Here is a 22,912-nt window from a genome sequence, read left to right on the forward strand (position 1 = left end):
TTGATTCCTTGAACTCCCCGTTCCTCAATCGTTACACTCAGTCGAATCCTCAATGAACGCCTCTTGATAAAAACCCCCAAGAACCACCCGTCGAGGAGGACAAAACCCGCAGATTTTATTCACCAACAAACCCCACGAACCTTCACCCACTAGGAATCTTCAATTCCGTTCCATGGACGTTATCGAACTCATCACTAACCCGCAACGCAAGAATGATTATGTGTAATTGTGTTGGAGATGATGAAGAACGAAGATGAGAAGCGTTTGTGTATCTTTCAGTCGTTGGTGTTGATTGAATAATTACCCTTGCACAATATATATGATTGCATAACAGTTAGAACCAAGAAAAACTGATTTTTGAACTTTCTTGATCAGTTAGGTCGACCACTTGTAGTGCTTAGGTCGACCTAACAGAGCTTGCAGAATTTTTCTCCCAGTTAGGTCGACCTGTTGAAGGAGTAGGTCGACCAGAATCCTTTTCTGATGCATTCTGGAGACTTTTTCACAGATCAGGTCGACCTAGTTGCCATGTAGGTCGACCTAACAGACTGATGTGAAGATTTCTTCATTTTGAGTCGACCTAAATGGTCTGTGAGTCGACCTAGCAGAGGTATATGGATTTTCCTTCATTTTAGGTCGACCTAGGTTGATAGTAGGTCGACCTAACTGCTGATTTTCTGCATTTTTCATGTCCAGCTTGTGTTGAGTCGACTTATATGCCAAGTGGATCACCTTGTGCTTGCTTTCATGAGTGATCAAATTTCTCCTTGTTATTTGAATGCTTATTTGAGTTTGCCATAAATCAAAAACATCTTTGAGTGTAATCTTGTATTCACAGTTCATAAATTTACATTAATTGTTGGACATAAGAAAAAACTGCATTTTAGAGTTATATCATGTAGTGAAATTGAGGGGTATTAGAACCATATAGCAACAAAGTAGCAAAATATATTTTAAAGGAAATCAAGAAGACAAGACCAAACACTAACAGGAAAAACCAAATATCTTAGAATCCAATTCAAAAAGACAAGACTAATAACATGTTAAATTTCTCACAGATTCCAGAGTGTCTTCTCAATCCAAGTCAAACCTCTTCCTATAGTTAGCAACGTAATAATACACATCTTTTTCATCAGCAATAGATTTGGAAACACTCTCCCTTTGTTTGCATCTCTTTGCCCAAGCAATCAGCTTATCACACTCTGCCTCAACTTTAAAGTTGCATAACTCCTCATAAGTATGAAACCAACTGTAAAAAGGGATCAAAGCAATGTCAACAAACCCAAATGTGTGACCACCAAAATAAGGTTTGTTTCCAAGCATATTCTCCAACTCCTTTAACCCTTCAATCAACTCCTTTTTTGCCACTTCAATCTCATCTCTCTTTCCAGGCCATATTCTCCCCCCAACATCACCAACCTGCAAAAGGGACAAGATAAACATTTTTATTGTCTAGTATGCAACTATAACTTACTTATACGTTAAGTCATTGAATTGGCTATATAAACTTACCTTCTTGTTGATAAAATCAGCCCAAAATCTGGCTTGAGATTTCTGATAAGGATCTGAGGGTAGAAATGGAACACTATCATTCCAAACTTGATCAATATACTCAACAATGTTTATAGACTCACAAACGGGTTTTCCCTTATGGATAAGAACTGGAATCTTCTTGTGAATTGGATTCATTTGCAAAAGCATTTGGCTCTTGTTGTCCAGATCTTCTTCCTTGTACACATACTCTATCCCTTTTTCAGCCAATGCTATCCTTGCTCTCATACCAAACATACTGAGCCATTCATCTAGCAATATTAACTCCTCTGCCATTTTTGTAAAAGAGACAACCAAAGCCCTGCACAAATAATCAACCAGAGCAAATTTTTTAGAGATTCTGAATCTTTTTGGCACTAGAAAATCACATGTGCGTGATAAGACTGTTAGCAAGTAATAAGATAAGAAAGTGATGAAAAGTTGACATGGACATTCCAATAATTCAACACATAACATTGTCTATTATATTCTTAATTTGGTCTCTTAAATTACAAATTTGAATAATTTTGTTACTCAATCTATAAATGTAAATTCTTAGTTGTTCTTCTAATTTACTTGGATATGGCTACCATCATGTATGTGACACATTAAAGATATTACATTTATAGTGTACATATCTACTTCATCAAACTTATCTACCTCATCATTGCTATTTTTATACCTAAATCTTAACAATAAAATGTTTTTAGGGTCTCTAATGTATCATCAAGTCATTCCGACAATTTTGAGTTCAAATCAATCATGATCCCTAACTTAATAATATTGATATTAGTCGATTGAATTAGGACTTATATATATATATATATATATATATATATATATATATATATATATATATATATATATATATATATATATATATACACCCACCCAATGAATAATTAAATTTATTGGAGAATTCAATGGCATAAACAACTTGTTTTTTCTCTTATTTTTATTTATTTATTAATATATCTGCAAATGATTTTTGTGTATTTATATGATTGTTTACAAAAATAATCATTTTATAAAACTTAATTTATATATTGTTTATGTAGAGTTTTTACGGTGTCTGTCAATTATATTATAATCTTTAGATAATAGATATCTTTGACTTTTATCATAATTATTTTTAAACTTATGTTTATGTTTGTCAATTATAGTCGCTTCATCATAAGATATCTTTGATTGGATTTTTCAAAATGGCCAGTCTATATGGGTCGGTTCTTCAGACTCGAAAATTCATAGGGTTTGGACTTTAAAATTGGAGTCTATACTTTTTAGGACTTTTTTAACCCTATCCTAAAAAGCCTATTAGATATATGGGTTGTAGGTAGCCTATTAGATTCGCATAATTATAAATTTTAAAAAATACATATTAATATTTATATTGTCTTACTTTAAAAAAGAACATTGATTTTTCTCAACTCACTAAATTTTATCTCTATTCTATTGAATATTTCTCTTTTAAATATTATACATTAATATAATCAACATTCTTTGATTATATTATTAGTTTTTCTATTATGTTAAATATTTAATGCTCTGGTCTGGGCCGAGTAGGCCCAACACTTAGAATGTGGCCGAATAGGCCCAACCCCTTAGCCTTGGCCGAACAGGCCCAACTCCGTTCCAGGCCCAATACACGCGTGTACTAGCCGTTGTAAGCATCAATCCCACGTGCTCATGGAAAAGCACGTGGTCAAACATATTAGCGAGGAATTCTGACAGCTTTCTCCGAACCCTATGCTCCATTTATCCAAAATGTGAGTCATTTACTGACTCAGCCCTACCACGTAAGATTTTGGCAGTTTCCTAGCACGTGGGCCTCCAAGGAACTTGACCCAATTAGGAAATATTAGCCCATTGTCGGGGCTATAAATAACCTCTTTCATTAAAGGGTCAGGTATTCATTTTTCACTCTAATATATCTCTTCTGTACTTGCTCTCCTTGCTCTCAAACTTACTTTGGCATCGGAGTACCTTGCAGGTACACCCCCCAGTTCACAGAAATCCACCACATATATATATATATATATATATATATATATATATATATATATATATATATATATATATATATATATATATATATATATATATATATATATATATATATATATATATATATATATATATATATATATATATATATATATATATATATATATATATATATATATATATATATATATATATATACACCCACCCAATGAATAATTAAATTTATTGGAGAATTCAATGGCATAAACAACTTGTTTTTTCTCTTATTTTTATTTATTTATTAATATATCTGCAAATGATTTTTGTGTATTTATATGATTGTTTACAAAAATAATCATTTTATAAAACTTAATTTATATATTGTTTATGTAGAGTTTTTACGGTGTCTGTCAATTATATTATAATCTTTAGATAATAGATATCTTTGACTTTTATCATAATTATTTTTAAACTTATGTTTATGTTTGTCAATTATAGTCGCTTCATCATAAGATATCTTTGATTGGATTTTTCAAAATGGCCAGTCTATATGGGTCGGTTCTTCAGACTCGAAAATTCATAGGGTTTGGACTTTAAAATTGGAGTCTATACTTTTTAGGACTTTTTTAACCCTATCCTAAAAAGCCTATTAGATATATGGGTTGTAGGTAGCCTATTAGATTCGCATAATTATAAATTTTAAAAAATACATATTAATATTTATATTGTCTTACTTTAAAAAAGAACATTGATTTTTCTCAACTCACTAAATTTTATCTCTATTCTATTGAATATTTCTCTTTTAAATATTATACATTAATATAATCAACATTCTTTGATTATATTATTAGTTTTTCTATTATGTTAAATATTTAATGCTCTGGTCTGGGCCGAGTAGGCCCAACACTTAGAATGTGGCCGAATAGGCCCAACCCCCTAGCCTTGGCCGAACAGGCCCAACTCCGTTCCAGGCCCAATACACGCGTGTACTAGCCGTTGTAAGCATCAATCCCACGTGCTCATGGAAAAGCACGTGGTCAAACATATTAGCGAGGAATTCTGACAGCTTTCTCCGAACCCTATGCTCCATTTATCCAAAATGTGAGTCATTTACTGACTCAGCCCTACCACGTAAGATTTTGGCAGTTTCCTAGCACGTGGGCCTCCAAGGAACTTGACCCAATTAGGAAATATTAGCCCATTGTCGGGGCTATAAATAACCTCTTTCATTAAAGGGTCAGGTATTCATTTTTCACTCTAATATATCTCTTCTGTACTTGCTCTCCTTGCTCTCAAACTTACTTTGGCATCGGAGTACCTTGCAGGTACACCCCCCAGTTCACAGAAATCCACCACACACATATATATATATATATATATATATATATATATATATATATATATATATATATATATATATATATATATATATATATATATATATATATATATATATATATATATATATATATATATATATATATATATATATATATATATATATACACCCACCCAATGAATAATTAAATTTATTGGAGAATTCAATGGCATAAACAACTTGTTTTTTCTCTTATTTTTATTTATTTATTAATATATCTGCAAATGATTTTTGTGTATTTATATGATTGTTTACAAAAATAATCATTTTATAAAACTTAATTTATATATTGTTTATGTAGAGTTTTTACGGTGTCTGTCAATTATATTATAATCTTTAGATAATAGATATCTTTGACTTTTATCATAATTATTTTTAAACTTATGTTTATGTTTGTTAATTATAGTCGCTTCATCATAAGATATCTTTGATTGGATTTTTCAAAATGGCCAGTCTATATGGGTCGGTTCTTCAGACTGGAAAATTCATAGGGTTTGAACTTTAAAATTGGAGTCTATACTTTTTAGGACTTTTTTAACCCTATCCTAAAAAGCCTATTAGATATATGGGTTGTAGGTAGCCTATTAGATTCGCATAATTATAAATTTTAAAAAATACATATTAATATTTATATTGTCTTACTTTAAAAAAGAATATTGATTTTTCTCAACTCACTAAAATTTATCTCTATTCTATTGAATATTTCTCTTTAAAATATTATACATTAATATAATCAACATTCTTTGATTATATTATTAGTTTTTCTATTATGTTAAATATTTAATGCTCTGGTCTGGGCCGAGTAAGCCCAACACTTAGAATGTGGCCGAATAGGCCCAACCCCTTAGCCTTGGCCGAACAGGCCCAACTCTGTTCCAGGCCCAATACACGCGTGTACTAGCCGTTGTAAGCATCAATCCCACGTGCTCATGGAAGAGCACGTGGTCAAACATATTAGCGAGGAATTCTGACAGCTTTCTCCGAACCCTATGCTCCATTTATCCAAAATGTGAGTCATTTACTGACTCAGCCCTACCACGTAAGATTTTGGCAGTTTCCTAGCACGTGGGCCTCCAAGGAACTTGACCCAATTAGGAAATATTAGCCCATTGTCGGGGCTATAAATAACCTCTTTCATTAAAGGGTCAGGTATTCATTTTTCACTCTAATATATCTCTTCTGTACTTGCTCTCCTTGCTCTCAAACTTACTTTGGCATCGGAGTACCTTGCAGGTACACCCCCCAGTTCACAGAAATCCACCACATATATATATATATATATATATATATATATATATATATATATATATATATATATATACACCCACCCAATGAATAATTAAATTTATTGGAGAATTCAATGGCATAAACAACTTGTTTTTTCTCTTATTTTTATTTATTTATTAATATATCTGCAAATGATTTTTGTGTATTTATATGATTGTTTACAAAAATAATCATTTTATAAAACTTAATTTATATATTGTTTATGTAGAGTTTTTACGGTGTCTGTCAATTATATTATAATCTTTAGATAATAGATATCTTTGACTTTTATCATAATTATTTTTAAACTTATGTTTATGTTTGTTAATTATAGTCGCTTCATCATAAGATATCTTTGATTGGATTTTTCAAAATGGCCAGTCTATATGGGTCGGTTCTTCAGACTGGAAAATTCATAGGGTTTGGACTTTAAAATTGGAGTCTATACTTTTTAGGACTTTTTTAACCCTATCCTAAAAAGCCTATTAGATATATGGGTTGTAGGTAGCCTATTAGATTCGCATAATTATAAATTTTAAAAAATACATATTAATATTTATATTGTCTTACTTTAAAAAATAACATTGATTTTTCTCAACTCACTAAATTTTATCTCTATTCTATTGAATATTTCTCTTTTAAATATTATACATTAATATAATCAACATTCTTTGATTATATTATTAGTTTTTCTATTATGTTAAATATTTAATGCTCTGGTCTGGGCCGAGTAGGCCCAACACTTAGAATGTGGCCGAATAGGCCCAACCCCTTAGCCTTGGCCGAACAGGCCCAACTCCGTTCCAGGCCCAATACACGCGTGTACTAGCCGTTGTAAGCATCAATCCCACGTGCTCATGGAAAAGCACGTGGTCAAACATATTAGCGAGGAATTCTGACAGCTTTCTCCGAACCCTATGCTCCATTTATCCAAAATGTGAGTCATTTACTGACTCAGCCCTACCACGTAAGATTTTGGCAGTTTCCTAGCACGTGGGCCTCCAAGGAACTTGACCCAATTAGAAAATATTAGCCCATTGTCGGGGCTATAAATAACCTCTTTCATTAAAGGGTCAGGTATTCATTTTTCACTCTAATATATCTCTTATGTACTTGCTCTCCTTGCTCTCAAACTTACTTTGGCATCGGAGTACCTTGCAGGTACACCCCCCAGTTCATAGAAATCCACCACGGTCCCGACCTTGACGATCCTTCTGATCAGGTAAGATTAGTGGCACCGTCTGTGGGAACCCTTTGCTTCCCCGTCTTTTCGAACAAAGATCAAAGAAACTACGAAACCAATTTTCGGTCATCAACAACAACAATCACCAAAACGGTGACCCTTTCAACCTCGGACAATACCCCGTGCCACCTCTCCGGTGTGCACCTCGTGACTCCTCTCCGATAGCCACGTAACTATGAAATGCATGAGCATATATATATATATATATATATATATATATATATATATATATATATATATATATATATATATATATATATATATATATATATATATATATATATATATATGCAACGTCATTATTTCTCAATAATCAATTCATATATTTATCCAAAATTATATGAAAGCACAGTCACAAATTTAGCATCATAATACAAGCACACATCCCCAATTGGGCAAACAAGCAGCATCACACAATCAAGCAAACAACTCACAATTTCACATCAAAAAGCAATTACACATGCATTCAAGTATCCGGCATTTCCAGTCTACATGAGATAGTTAGAGAGCGCCCTAACCTTAACAAGCTTTCCACACGTTCAACTTACGTTATGCGAGCACAATCTGTCTCTTAACAAAGTCTCGTGTCTGGTTCACACTTTCAACCTTTTTAATATACACAACCGTCAATACAATTCAACTACATCCACAACTACATCATTAAATATACAAGAGAATAGTATTGATTGATATTTATGAATTATGTTTATTTATAATAATTTAAACATACGTTTGAGATTGAAGTTAAAATCAATAATTTTTATTAATCTTCAAACATTTAGTCCAAATTATGAATTCAATATCATAAAAAATAATAAAATAAGAATAATATTTCTTATTTAAAATAATAAACTATTTCATAAGAATAGTATTTATTTAAAATAATAAACTATTTCGTTCTTAAAATTTTTTCGGCATCAGAACTTTCTTTTTAAAACATATCCCAAAATAAAATTAACCTTTATTTAGAATTGAATAAAACTATAAATATATTCTTTTTATTGGATAGAAATTGGAAGAAATTGGATAATAGTTGATATAAAAACAAATATAATTCTTTGTTTTGAAATTTCAATCTCAATCTCATAACGTAATTTGATACTGCTAACCAAAATAGGTTTTGATATTTTTATTTCCAAATACAATTGATATAATAATTTGATGTCCAAATTAGTTAAGGTATAAATTTTTCTAAGATAATTTTCACCCAAAACATAATGGGATTCGTGGTAATTAAAACTTTTAGAATATATAATGGAATGTTAATGTTTAAAAAGAGAATACACACTTCTTAAATTGTTTTAAATTGTTAGAATAACTATTGAATTATTTTAAAAAACCAACCATTAATATTAACAAATAAATTAAAATTTGAATGGCCATTAGTAATAATAAACATTAACAAAATTCTAAAACTGTGAATAAAAATTAAGAAATACGATTTTACTAATGGATTTAATTAGAAACGCCATATCCACTTTTGAAACCTTAAACAAAACAAATAGCTCAACAGATACTCACGTGCTTTAGAGAGAGAGTCTCCTACTTCTCTCTAGAACTTATCGTGTCCACCCCTCTCTTACCCTAGGGTTTGAGAGTTATCTTCAACACTCTTGTGTTTCCTTCCCAGTTTGATTTCTGGTTTTTTCACCACTCTTGTGGTTTGCTTGATTCTTGATCTTTCAAGAATCTCTCGTGTGACTTACCCAACAGCGAGTTCAGTCTGTGAGGACCTGAACCTTCTCAACATGGATAAATGGAGATCTGTTGATTTCTCGAAGGAGGAAGAGGAAGGGATTACAGCGGAAATCGAAGAAGTATGTGAAGGGGAAATTTTCCAGCGAACACTAGCAGGAAGGTTATGGACGGATAACAATTTCAACTCAAAAGCCTTTATCAGTACCATGCTAGGAGCCTGGAAGCTTAAAAATCCAGTTGAAGCACAAGAACTAAATAAGAATCTATTCCTATTTCGGTTCTCAACAAGGAGAGAAATGGAGAATATATTGAAGACCGGGCCTTGGAGCTTTGACAGAAACTTACTAGTACTCAGCAGAATCACAGGCGAAGAACAACCATCGGAATTGAACATGCACTACGGTACATTCTGGGTTCGTGTGTATGAATTACCTTTATTGCTCAGATCTGAGGCAATGGCAAGGAAACTAGGAGGCATACTTGGAGAATTCGAGGAACTCGACACTAAGGAAGCTCATAGGAATGGTCGTTTTCTGAGGATTAAGGTAAACATTGATCTAAGGAAGCCACTCAAAAGGGGAACTGTAGTGAGATTCAAGGAAAAGAACCTAAGAGTACACTTTAAATACGAACGTTTGCCAACTTTCTGTTTTATTTGTGGAAAGCTTGGGCACCAGATTAAAGACTGTGAGGAAGTGGGAGATCTAAGTGAAGAGGGGTTTGAAGATATTGAAGAGCAAGACCTTGCTTTTGGGGCCTGGTTGCGAGCATCCCCATTGCCGAGAGTCCAGGATGAGCCAAAAAAGAGGGATACATCGTCTAGCTCGTGTAGCAAGAATCTATTTAATATATCGTCTAGCCAAAGTAGATGCGAGACCGCTGGTAAGAACAAAGTAGTTGATGAAGAAGAGGTGGAGCAGGAGCAAGTTAGAATTCAGATTGAAGCCAAAGCTATTCCTAGAAGCAAGAACAACCAAGTGGTGCATCTGCCGGGAAGCAGCATAGAGCAGAAAGGAAAGGAGACGGGGAAAGCAACTTTAGAGATTGAAGCAATGGCGGAGTCGTTGGGAGCAGTAGACATTTCTAATGTTGGGAAAGATAGTAAGGAGTTATCGAAGGAAGGCAAAAGTAAGAAACGTAAGTGGGTGCGGCGTCAAAACACTAGGAAAACGACCACTGCTAAGACTGTTGCAAAAGAGATTGAATGCGGTAAGCGAAATCTAGTGGATGTTATGATCATAGATGGGACGACAGAATCATGTGGAAAAGGAGAGAAGAAGTTGAAAGGCCAAGAGGAAGAGGAACTTACAAAGAATGAACCAGAGGTGGTGTTGGAAAACCAACACCGCCTACAACAATGAAAGTGGTAAGTTGGAACTGCCGGGGTTTAGGGAGTCCCCGGGCAGTTCGAGCCTTGTTGAGGCTCCTTAGAAACGAAAATCCCGACCTGGTTTTCTTAATGGAAACCCGTTTGAAACAACATGAGGCCCAAAATCTGAAAATGAGAACTATTTTCTATGGTGGTGTTAGCGTGGATTGCACAGGGACTGGAAAGGATCGAGCAGGTGGTCTTTTGCTTTGGTGGAATGAGAATCTAGACGTGGAAATTACCTCTTATTCTCCAAACCACATCAGTGGTAATGTAGCTGACAATTTGGATACTCAGGGGTGGGCATTTAACGGAATCTACGGATACCCAAGTGAGCAGAACAAGAGACACACATGGACCCTCCTTCAAAATCTCACTAGAAGTGGAGGTAACAGAACAATTAGCTTTGGTGACTTTAACGATATTCTCTGTGAAGGGGAGAAGAAAGGAGGAAACATCAGATCATCCACCCAAATGTCTTGGGGCAGACAAGCATTAGCAGCATGTGAGCTTTCAGATATTGGATACGTCGGATACCCGTTCACATGGTCCAATGGAAGAAGTGGAGAGGATAATATTCAGTGTCGGCTTGACAGGGCTTTTGCTTCAAACAGCTTCATCAACAGATTCAATCCGCTGAGAGTGACACACTTACACAGGTATGGTTCTGACCATTCAGCTATTAGAATCGATCTTGAGGCAGAATCTGCGGTGCAAGAGAGGAAAAAAAGGTACCAGTTCAAATTTGAGGAGAATTGGAGCAAAGACCCGAAGTGTGAACGGGTAATAAAGGCAATATGGCAAAATAGATCGAGGCACACAGTGGGTAAGTTAGCAGCGATGAACGAGTTGAGTGATCATTTCAAAGAGTACAAAACTGGCGCTGTTAGAAAAGAGTTGAACCGTATAGAGAACCTGCTCAAAGAGGAGTGTAATTGGGATGCTAGTGAGGAATCCATTAGAAGATACAGGAACTTGGAAGAGCAAAGAGATAACCTTTCGAGGATTGACGAAGTCGCGTGGAGACAGAGAAGCAGGGCTTTATGGCTGAAATATGGTGACAAGAACAATAAGTTCTTCCATAAGAAAGCTGACCAGAGGAAACAGACTAACAAAATTACAAAATTGCGAGGCGACAATGGTCAATGGTGGAAAGGGGAGGAAAACTGTGAGAGAATTCTATCGGATTATTTTGTGAATCTTTTTACGTCCTCAAATCCTAGCGCGGTGGAAGAGGTGTGCAGTATTGTGAGAGACAAACTATCGCAAGAACATGTGTCATGGTGTGAAGCCCCTTTTACAATGCAAGAAGTTAAAGAAGCTCTGGCTCAAATGCATCCTCTAAAAGCCCCTGGTCCTGATGGATTGCCGGCTTTGTTCTACCATAAATATTGGCATATTGTTGGAGAGGAAGTAAGTAGGCTTGTTCTGGATGTTCTAAACAACGGCAAGAACCCTAGCAGCATCAATACCACCAACATTGCGTTAATCCCAAAAGGGAAGAATCCATCCACCCCGAAGGATTTCCGTCCAATTAGCCTGTGTAATGTCGTGATGAAAATGGTGACAAAGACGATATCTAACAGACTGAAGAGAATCCTGCCAGAAGTTGTAGACGAGGAGCAAAGCGCCTTCATCCAGGGTCGTCTCATAACAGATAACGCTTTGATTGCGCTCGAATGTTTTCACTGGCTGAAAAAGAAAGTGAAGGGCAAAAGAGGTCACATGGCTCTTAAGCTGGATATGTCAAAGGCATATGATAGATTGGAATGGAAATTCATCACATGTGTGTTATCCTCTATGGGATTCCCTGAAAGTTTCACTGAGCTCATTGGAAGATGTATCTCCACGGTCTCCTATCGCGTTCTCCTAAACGGGCAGCCAGGCCGAAGCTTTATACCAACCAGGGGTCTCCGTCAAGGGGACCCTCTCTCACCCTATTTGTTTGTTCTTTGTGCAGATGTACTATCGGGTCTTATCAAGAAGGCGGTGGCGGAAGGTAGCGTTCATGGATTGAGGATTGCTCACAAAGCCCCGAGTATCTCACATCTATTCTTTGCAGATGACTCTCTTCTATTTGCACGAGCAACTCTAAGCGAAGCTTCAAACATTATGGAAATCCTGAAGAAATACCAAGATAGCTCTGGACAGTTGGTGAATTTAGACAAATCGGAGGCATCCTTTAGTCGAAATGTGAGTGAAGAAGGCAAAGATTTTATCCGGAACAGGATGGGAGTAAAGACAGTGGAATGCCATGCCAAGTACCTGGGGCTGCCAGTCATATTCGGGAGATCAAAGAAAGAAGTTTTTGCATTGGTTGTGGAGAGGATATGGAAGAAGATCAAAGGTTGGAAGGAGAGATTTCTTTCGCGTGCCGGGAAGGAGGTCCTTATTAAAGCGGTCGCCCAAGCAATCCCAAGCTATATCATGAGCTGTTATAAACTGCCGGAAACAACTTGTGCTGAGATTGAGAAGCTGATAGCAAAGTTCTGGTGGGGTACGAAGAACGGCGAAGGAAAACTTCATTGGCTAAGCTGGGACAGAATGGCTAGATCAAAACAGGATGGAGGTCTCGGATTTCGTGGAATAAGTGCTTTTAATACTAGCCTGCTAGGAAAACAATTCTGGCGCTTGCTAAACAACAAAAATTCGCTTATGCAGAAAGTGTTCAAAGGCAAGTATTACCCTCGCTCCAATGTTGAATTGAGTTCTATTGGTTACTCCCCAAGCTATGCTTGGAGGAGCATTCTAAGTGCAAAGAAAGTGGTTCAGAATGGTTCACGGTGGCGTATTGGAAACGGAGAAAAGGTCTCGATTAAAGGAGATAGGTGGATTCCGGATAATGCAGGTTTTAAAGCCTTTTCTCAACTGGGATCTCTAGAACCGGAAACAAAAGTGTGTGTTTTGATTGATAAAGAGTTAGGAGGTTGGAAAAGGAATCTGGTGGAATCATACTTCAGCCCCCTTGAAGCTTCTTCCATTCTCAGTATTTCCATTTCAAGACAGCATATAGAGGATGAATTGATTTGGCACTTTGAGAAAAATGGTGAATACTCGGTCCGATCTGCGTACCACCTTTGTATGGAGGAGAAAGCTGACAAAAATCCTGGCCCTTCCAATGTACAAACTCAGAAGATTTGGAAACTAATTTGGAATTCTCCGATCAACAATAAGGTGCGTAACTTTTTATGGAGGGCTGTCAAAAACATTCTACCTACTCGTGGCAATCTGAGGAAAAAAGGTATGGAAATTGATCCCTCGTGTCCATTTTGTAATATTAGTCTGGAACATGTGGAGCATATCCTGATGCATTGTGATTTTGCGAAGCAAGTTTTTTTCTCATCCATCCTGGGGCTGCGTTTGCAAGCAGACACTGATCTCACCACTTGGCTGGAAGCTATGTTGTCTAAAAAGGATAGAGGGGCGGTCCAACAATTGTGTTCGTTGCTTTATAATTTATGGCGTGCTCGCAATCTCCTAGTTTTTCAATCCAGAACTCTTTCCCCGATAGAGGTTGCTCGAATGGCTCAGGATTTTGTGTTGGATTTCAACAAGTGGAATCCGGAGATTGTAATCAAGAACAAAATTCTATATAGCGCAACGGAGAATGGAGATGGTAAGTGTGTTATTCAAACTGATGCCGGGGTTTTTGAAGATGGAAATATAGCTTTTGGTTGTGTGATCAGCGAGGGAGGAAGGATAATTCTGTCTGCAAGCAAGGCGGAATCGTCTAACGCGGAAGTGGCCTTGGCTGAAATCATGGCAATTCGATGGAGCCTCAATATCGCCCGCCAAAATAACATTGAGGAAATTCTGGTTCAATCGGATAGTTTGGTAGCTGTTGATTGTATTAATCGGGTTCTAAATCATGCGGTGCTCGAGCCGGTTGCTGCTGACTGTAGGTTTTTGTGTAGTAGTTTTAAATCAGTCTCTGTTATTTACATTCCCAGGAATCAAAACTCTGCTGCCCATAACCTTGTTAGTATTGGGCATAGGCAAGGAGATTGTATGTGGTTGGGTTCTTATCCCACCTTAAATTCTGCTGTTTCCTTGGCAGTTTAATGAAATGCTTTTTCCATCAAAAAAAAAAAAACCTTAAACAAAACAAATCTGCAAATCGTTTTTATTAAATTGTGATACCAAAATTAAATTCTCATATAAACAGATTCTTATTCATTATTCTCTTTAAAATCATATATTAATTTTAAATTTTCAAAATCACAAATAATAAATAGAATCCAAAATTTAGTAATATATAAGAATATCCCTTATTCTGTCTTATTCTAAGGTGATTAGAAATAGTTTGTAATTTAATTTTTTTAATAAGTAACTAAAGCATAGTTAGACATATAATCTCAATTTATCTATAATAATTCTGAGGTTTTAAAGGAAATAACAAAATGTCAAGGTTGAGAAACCCACCCTCAAACACAGAACGGCGGCGGCAGAACACGTTATAATATCCGGCACGGTGATGCAAATTTCGGTACAGTGGTTTTTCGGTAGAAGGTTGTCCGATCATGAATTTTATTTGTGGGTTTTGTAGATGTTATCAAGAGGAAAAGATTTATTAGTTTATTTTTCTCATCTGAAATCCACGGCGGCCGGAAAATAAAAGAGAAGGTGGAGATGTGAAATTTTGAACTGTTCTGATCTAAAATTAATTTATAGATCAAGAAAGAGGAAAAAGTGAGGAAAATAGTGGTGGTAATAGTTTTTCTGTTTAGGATTGTGGTGGTCAGAAACGGTGCAAGGAAAGGAGGGCTGCGGAGTTATGTTTAGAGAAAGAGAGGAGGAGCGGTTTCTATTTTGCAGAGAGAAGAAGAGAGACGTGAAACTTAAAAAGAAGATAGGAAACTGAGTTTGTGATTTTACCTGCTCCCACATGTGTGTATATATAAAAATAATTATTATTATTATTATTATTTATTAATATATGATAATATAATAAAATAATAAAATATTTTGAAAATATCTAGATATTTTTTTGGTATTCTATAATTTGCTCGTAAATAATTTGCCTTTAAACAAGTCGTAATTTGCTCATAAATAATTTTTACGGAAACAAAAATATTCTTCTTTTAAATTAAAACAAAATTTAATTTTTGAATAAAATTTTATTCTCAATAAATTTTTGCTCCATAGCTTAAAAAAATATTGAGATTAACCTCTCATTCTTGGCAACATATAAAATTCCTATTTAATTTTTTACAACACCCTGGGTCAGAGTCGGTGAAAATTTTAAACGACGGGTAAATTTTACTCATTTTCTTAAGAATCAAAAGAAATTTAGTTTTGAAATTTTAACAAAAAAGAAACATTTAAAGCTAATATATTCATTGTACCAATTTCAAAAGTCTAATTAAGACCTAGCACAATTTCAATAAAATTGGTCAAAATCGACAATTAAATAGAAAATTGGTAAATGAAAGTAGCATAATACTAGTTAATATTCTCAAATTCTAATTAATGCTAATGTACTTTTACGAGTCTTACAAGTTAGACTTCAAAAAGAGACACAGTCGAAGGGTGACTCAACGAAGGAAGAAACCAGCCGAAGGGGAATCTTATCCTAATTGCTAACCTCAGAGAATCTTATTCGAAGGGTGACTCTTGGATCTGAAAGGGTATGCCAATAATCACTAAACTTTATCAAGGATGACTAATAGTCACTAGACTTGACCAAGAGATGCTCATAATTACGGGACTTGAAAGGATACGACAGTAATCACTAGACTTTACCAGAAAATGCCCATAATCACGAGACTTAAAAGGAATGCCAATAATTATTAGACTTGACTGAAGAAGACTAATAATGATTAGACTTTACTAGGGATGTTATTAAACAATGGGTTTTAAAGGTGATGCCAATAATCATTGGGCTTGATTAAAAAGACTAATAACGACTAGACTCAATTAGGGGACGCCAATAAACACTAGACGTTCACAAGATATTGATGCTCGCGAAGCACAAGAACTACATGAATCCCCCAGGCCAAAAGGCGGGGTTTAACTCTTCAAGAGTGACAATCATTCAAATTTCCACACACCAAGTTAGTTATCCAAATAATTGAGACATGAGATAGGTCGTACGCCCACTCTTATTCTCACTCTAATTGCACTCAGCAAATGGGAAAGTAACCAAGGCAACTTGCGAAAGGCAAGAGATATCCCTTATACAAAAGGCAGTAAGGGGACTTACAAAAGGTAAGTAGAATGGGAGAATTGGTAACGATCGGACTCTATTAGGGGATGCCTGTAAACATTGGACTTTGAAGAAGATATTGTTACTTAAGAAGCATAAGAATTATATGGATCCCTCAGGTCAAAAGGCGAGGTGTAACTCTACAAGAGTGGCAATCATTCGAATTGCCACACACCAAGTATGATTATCCAAACGATTGAAAAATGAGATGGGGTTGAACGCCCATCCTCATTCTCACTTTTACAGTGCATATCACATGGGAAAATAACCACAACAAGACTAGTAACGACTAGACTCGTGATCAGTCACCATTTTTACATACTTTTGGTCATGAATCTGGTTCACATCAGTAATTCGGTAACACTTTGAGTTTATTTTCATCATGTTTTCGTGCGTTTTGAAGTTTGGTTGTTCTTTAGGTTTCGTTTTCATTTTGTTTTAATTTAAGTTAATTAGGTTCTTGTGATGCGTCTTGGTAGTTTATATGCATGTTTCAGGTCAAGTGGATTGGTCGAAGGAGATATCGCATCTAACGAAAAGCGGGAGAAAAAGAAGAAAAATCTGAAGTCCAACACAGCCCGTGTCTCCAGACACGGCCCGTGTCAGAAGGAAAATGTTCTCCATACAAAAAGCAGAGAGCTGACACGGCCCCCCGTGCTGCCTTGCACGGCCCGAAAATGAACTGGAGGGCAACACGGCCCGTGCTGCTTTGCACGACCCGTGTTGCTGTGAGCGGGAATTCTTCCTATTTTATGTTTTTATTGGAATTTCACTTGGAGGGCACTTTGGACATTGCACTCAATTTAGACTTATACCTAGATTATATATTGGGAGTTCTGGGTAGTTGATTGGGACTTTTTTTATCATACTATAGAAGATTACAAGGGAGAGAAGATTGCTTCTTCAAGGGTTTTGGAGACGGAGGGATTCAAGGGATTCCACCATTGAAGATCAAAGTCACAATTAGTTTTGAGTAATATGTCTAAACTTTTGATTGTGTGTTTCTTGAATATTATGAGCGACTAAACCCCCATTGCTAGGGGGTGGTCCTAATTTGGTTTTGTAACAACTGAGAATTTGGAATTTCTTAATGCAATGGTTCTTATCATTCAGTTAAATATACTATGTTTTTATTTCTTTCTTTGTCGGACAAATAAAGATTGATTTACGGCTAACAATACAGGATTGTTATTGTTAGAGTTAGGGTATAATTTGATCTTAATAGATATCACCTAGGACTAGGGTTACCCTAGGATTACCAGTTAATCTTGATATAATAAGGCATGGTTTTGCTTGACGTTTCTAAGGACTTAGAATTTAGAGTAAACATCAAAGGTTTCCTCCCTAAGGCTTTGGGGAGAAAACATTCTTAAGATTTAGTAACTGAATGTTATGAACTTGTTGAAGAATCTCAATTATTAGTGTTACAAACCAAAGCACCACCTCCCTTAGCATTTAATAGATTTGATAACAAAAGTAAATTTATTTTCCGTTATTTTATTGCAAGGTTTTGTGCAACAAAATTATAACTTGAGTTTTTGTTCAGTTGAGTCATATTCTAAAAATCAGTATTTCCTACGTAGTCCTCAAGATCGATATTTGGGTGAAAACCCACTATTACTGCATCAATAAAAATAGTACACTTGCTATTTTTCCGATCACGTTTTTGGCGCCATTGTCGGGGACTGCCAAAATAAAGATTTTTATCTTAGTTCAATTGAAATTTTGTTGCTCATCAACTAAAACTGTTATTTTGTATGAATTAATTTTTATTTGTTATTTTTGTTTTATTTTTCACTAATACTTATCTAATTTGTTTATGCGAGGTAAGGCCTCAGCTGATTTTCCTTTTGACGCAGAACCAGAAAGAACCTTGCACGCGAGACTAAAACAAGCAAAAAGAGAAAGACTGGCAGCATCAGAAGGAGAACAGAGTACAAGAGATAAGGAAGAAGAAGAAAGAGTTTCGGTTCAATATGAGGAGTTTGATTCAGATACATAAACAATTCCCGAGACGATGGCGGCTGATCCACCACCATCGGTCGAAAGACTTCTTGGTGACTATGGAGGAAATAATTTACCAGCTGGTCGAATGACAATTGTGAACCAACCGGTGAATGCAGCACAATTTCAGCTGCATCCCAGCACCATAAATCAACTTGAGAGGCGTTCTTTTTCTGGAAGGGTGAACGGAGATGCAAATAAACATCTTCAAAGGTTTCTCACCATGAGTACTACTCTAAAGATAGATGGACATACAGAGGAAGCAAAAAGGTTACGAATGTTTCCGTTTACTTTAACGGATGAGGCGGAAGAATGGTTATATTCCATACCAGCTGGTAGCATTACAACTTGGGAAGAGATGGAAACAACTTTTTTGAAGGAATACTTTCCTGCTTCAGTGTCATTGAGAAAAAAATACGACATTCTGAATTTCAAGCAGAAAGAAGGAGAAGCACTGGGGGAAGCATATAAAAGATTCAAAAGACTCCTAGTGGGATGTCCTATACTCACAATATGGACGCAACTGCACAGATGCAAATGTTTGTAAATAGTTTAAGACTCAAGACAAGACAAACTCTTGACTCAGCTGCCGGTGGCTCATAAAATTTTGCAACAGCCTCCAATATGAAAAAAATAATTGAAGTTGTAGCTGCTAATGAACATTTGGAGCTATATGACATGGTCACGAATAAGCCAGAGGGAGAGATTGATTTAAAGCTGGAAACAAACAAATAGGTGAAGATTGAAGAAACCGTTGTTGCAGAGGTGGAAAAGAGATTGAAGGCTCTGAACATAGGTGTTCAAAAAGTGGCTCAGGTCCAACAAACACCAAGTGAGGCATGTGAGATTTGCAATTGACCACACATCACTGTTCAATGCCTTTCAACTCCACAGCAGATGGAGGAGATTAAATTCTTGAAGCAGAATAATCCCTACTCTAACACTTATAATCCCGGATGGAAAAACCATCCAAACTTTGCATGGAGAGATCAGAAAGGGAACAGTCAGCAACAGAGGCAGAGTCAATATCAGAATCAATACCAGCAGCAACCACAATAACAGGTACAAAAGAAGACAGATTGGGAGTTGGCTATTGAAAAAATGGCGACTCATCAAATTCAATTTCAAGAGGAAACTAGAAATAATCAAAAGAATACCTCAGCTTCTATTAAAAATTCAGAAGTGCAGATAGGTCAAATAGCTCAACAATTGGCGAATGCTCATGCACCAGGTGGCCTACCAAGTGCAACCATAGCAAACCCAAGAGACAACCACATTGTGAAAGCTATAGTAACAAGAAGTGGTAAAACTGTGGGGAATGTTAAAGATGAGGAAATTGAAGATGAAGGATTACTAGAAGTAGATCTAGAAATTAGAGATGATCAGAAACAAACTGAACCAGTTGTTGTCGTTCCCCTTGTGGATGAAAAAAAGAAAAAAAGTGAACCTTAGCGAAAGATTATTCTCCCATATCCTCAAAGAGCAAAGAAGAAAGACCTTACTGAGAAAATTTTTGAGAAATTCTTGGAATTATTCAAGAAGCTTGAAATTAACATTCCGTTTGCTGAGGCTTTGGAGAAGATGTCTATATATGCCAAATTCATGAAGGACATCATCTCTAAGAAGTGTTCCATTAGCACGAAACCGATATTGCTAACATAAACATGTAGTGCTATTTTGCAGGGTCTCAAGATTCCGATAAAGAAGAAAGATAGAGGTGTTGTGACTATTTCTTGCACCATTGCAGATAGATCATTCAAAAAGGCGCTTATTAATTTAGGTGCTAGTGTGAGTTTGATGCCTCTTTCTATTTACAAAAAGCTTGAGTTGGGTGGGGTACAAGGTACTCGCATGACACTTCAATTTGCAGATCATTCAATGAAAACCATATGGTATTGCAACTGATGTCCTTGTGAAGATTGATAAATTTGTTTTTCCAATGGATTTTGTGGTCCTTGAAATGCCAGAAGGCGAAGAAATCCCTTTGATTCTAGGAAGACCGTTTCTAGAGACAAGAAGGTATATGATATATATTGAGGAAGGCACCATGACCCTAAAAGTCTATGACGAGGAGTTGAAAATTAATGTGAGGGATGCTATGAAATTTAGAGATGAAGACGGGGCAAGTAAAAGTGTTGAAGTGTTGGATACAATCTTTATTCAATTTGTTGAGCACAAGATGCCTGAACTACCATTGGAAAGAGTTTTAAGCTTGTCAGTTTTTGAAAATGGGTCAGAAATAGATGAAGAGGAATCAAAAGTCCTGGGAATGTTAGAAGCTCAACCACAGTGACAAAGATCTAAACCATACCGATGGGAAGAGTTGAGACCTAGTCAACCCATTGAATAAAACAAGAAACAAAGAAAGGGACAGAGTTGAAACAATTATCCGAAAATCTCAAGTACATTTTTCTCGATTCTGAGGAGAAATATCCAGCATTTATCAACTCGGGTTTAAAATAAATTCAAGAAGAAAAGCTCATAAAGGCACTCAAGAGATACAAGGGGGGGCATTGGGTGGTCAATAGAAGACTTGAAAGGTATAAGTCCTACAATGTGCATGCACAAGATTCTAATGGAAGATAACCAGAAGTCGGTAGTTCAATCTCAGAGGAGACTTAATCCAGCCATGAAGGAGGTTGTACGAAAAGAGGTGGTCAAACTTTTAGATGCGGGTCTTATCTATCCCATATCTGACAGCTCGTGGGTGAGTCCTGTTTATGTGGTACCTAAAAAAGGAGGAACAACAATTGTTATGAATGAGAAGAATGAGTTAATTCCAACTAGAACTGTCACAGGATGGAGAGTATGCATTGACTATAGAAGAATGAACACATCTACTAGGAAGGACCATTTTCCCTTACCTTTCGTTGACCAAATACTGGAGAGATTGGCTGGCCATGATTACTACTGTTTCTTGGATAGGTATTCAGGCTACAATCAAAGTGTGGTAACCCCAGAAGATCAAGAGAAAACAACTTTCACTTGTCCTTATGGTATTTTCGCATACAGAAGGATGCCATTTGGGTTGTGCAACGCCCCAACAACTTTTCAAAGGTGTATGACATCCATATTTGCCGATATGCTTGAGAAGCATATGGAAGTATTTATGGATGATTCTTCTGTTTTCGGTCCATCATTTGATGATTGCTTAACTAATCTGTCTCTTGTGCTAGAAAGATGCCAGCAAACGAATGGGGGGTAAGTTATACAAAGGGAAGGTGTAAACACCCTTTCTATCCATGGTTATCCATGGGCTCTTAATTGCTTACCTCACTTTGTTTGTTTGTTTGAAGTGTAGTGTGTGAATAGTAAAAAACACTTTGTTAAGGACTTTAGCTTGTAAATAAGTGTAGCCTTGTTTTGAAAGTATTTTGTAAAAGAGAGTGTGAAAAAAGATTTGAATTTGAATTTGAACAAGCAATTAGTAGCAACTACCCTAATTTTAAGATTTATGTTCTTTAAGCTTTTCAGTTTGAAAGGGCTATCCATACCATAAAGAGGGTAGAAAGTCCTTTCATTGGATGTTAAGGGTCATCGAGGAAATATCGTTCACCATAAAATTGTCCCTACCATATAGAGGTAGGTAGTCTATAGGGAAGGATATAATAGTCATTATTCTTTAGGCAACCAGCGAGGTTACCTTAGCAATTGGGACAATCATCATTTACCGAGGCAACATGAGGGACAAGATCATTTTTTATCGTAGGCAACTTCGAAGGGACTATGATCTTACGATGATGAACTGAGTGTAACATTTACTTTAGGTATCCTCGAATTCGAGGGACTTGACTATTTTAATATTGAAAGGCAACAGGCAACAGGAAATAAAAGAGGTTACCCTAAAGGTGTGTGTGTGGCACAACCAGGTGGTTAAGTTCAGATATTTTATCTTGTAATTAGAGTGATACTAGGTTAATTTTAACAAGGCTTGCACTCCCTAGAATTACTAACCACGCAGAAATATAAGACAAAAATTAAAGATCCTACGCTATTACAATAAACACCTGTAAATGCAGAAAAATAAAGACGGAAAGATAAAACCCTAATTACTATTACAAGAAAACTTATTGCGACCTACACATAATTTCTAGAATTGAAGTGGCAGAAAATAAACACACATGCGACATTCATAGAGTATGGGATGAGAAGAGAAATTCACGAATATTAAGAGGTAATCAAGGTGATAAACCCTAAATCTTAATGAATAACCTAAAATTAGATCAAGGCTAAATA

At 35.9% G+C, this 22,912-nt stretch overlaps 1 protein-coding gene across 1 annotated transcript; it reads right to left on the bottom strand.

Moving 5' to 3' along the window:
- Positions 1-928: 928 nt before the first annotated feature.
- Positions 929-15,328, bottom strand: LOC131620303 (probable glutathione S-transferase). The gene is made up of 4 exons (XM_058891336.1): positions 14,890-15,328; positions 7,919-8,006; positions 1,513-1,852; positions 929-1,419 (listed from the first exon to the last, which is right to left on the bottom strand). Exons 3-4 carry the CDS (start codon positions 1,825-1,827, stop codon positions 1,075-1,077), a joined length of 660 nt encoding a protein of 219 aa, XP_058747319.1. The 5' UTR covers positions 1,828-1,852; positions 7,919-8,006; positions 14,890-15,328; the 3' UTR covers positions 929-1,074.
- Between the last annotated feature and the right edge of the window lie 7,584 nt (positions 15,329-22,912).

Source organism: Vicia villosa, linkage group LG7, assembly GCF_029867415.1.
Source record: "Vicia villosa cultivar HV-30 ecotype Madison, WI linkage group LG7, Vvil1.0, whole genome shotgun sequence".
NCBI classification, from domain to species: domain Eukaryota; kingdom Viridiplantae; phylum Streptophyta; class Magnoliopsida; order Fabales; family Fabaceae; genus Vicia; species Vicia villosa.

Bases quoted from the DNA above. Each gene is read 5' to 3' on its own strand.
- LOC131620303 (XM_058891336.1), bottom strand. From the start codon at position 1,827: ATGGCAGAGGAGTTAATATTGCTAGATGAATGGCTCAGTATGTTTGGT. The intron at 1,420-1,512 runs GTAAGTTTATAT...TCCCTTTTGCAG, and splicing joins CTGATTTTATCAACAAGAAG to GTTGGTGATGTTGGGGGGAG.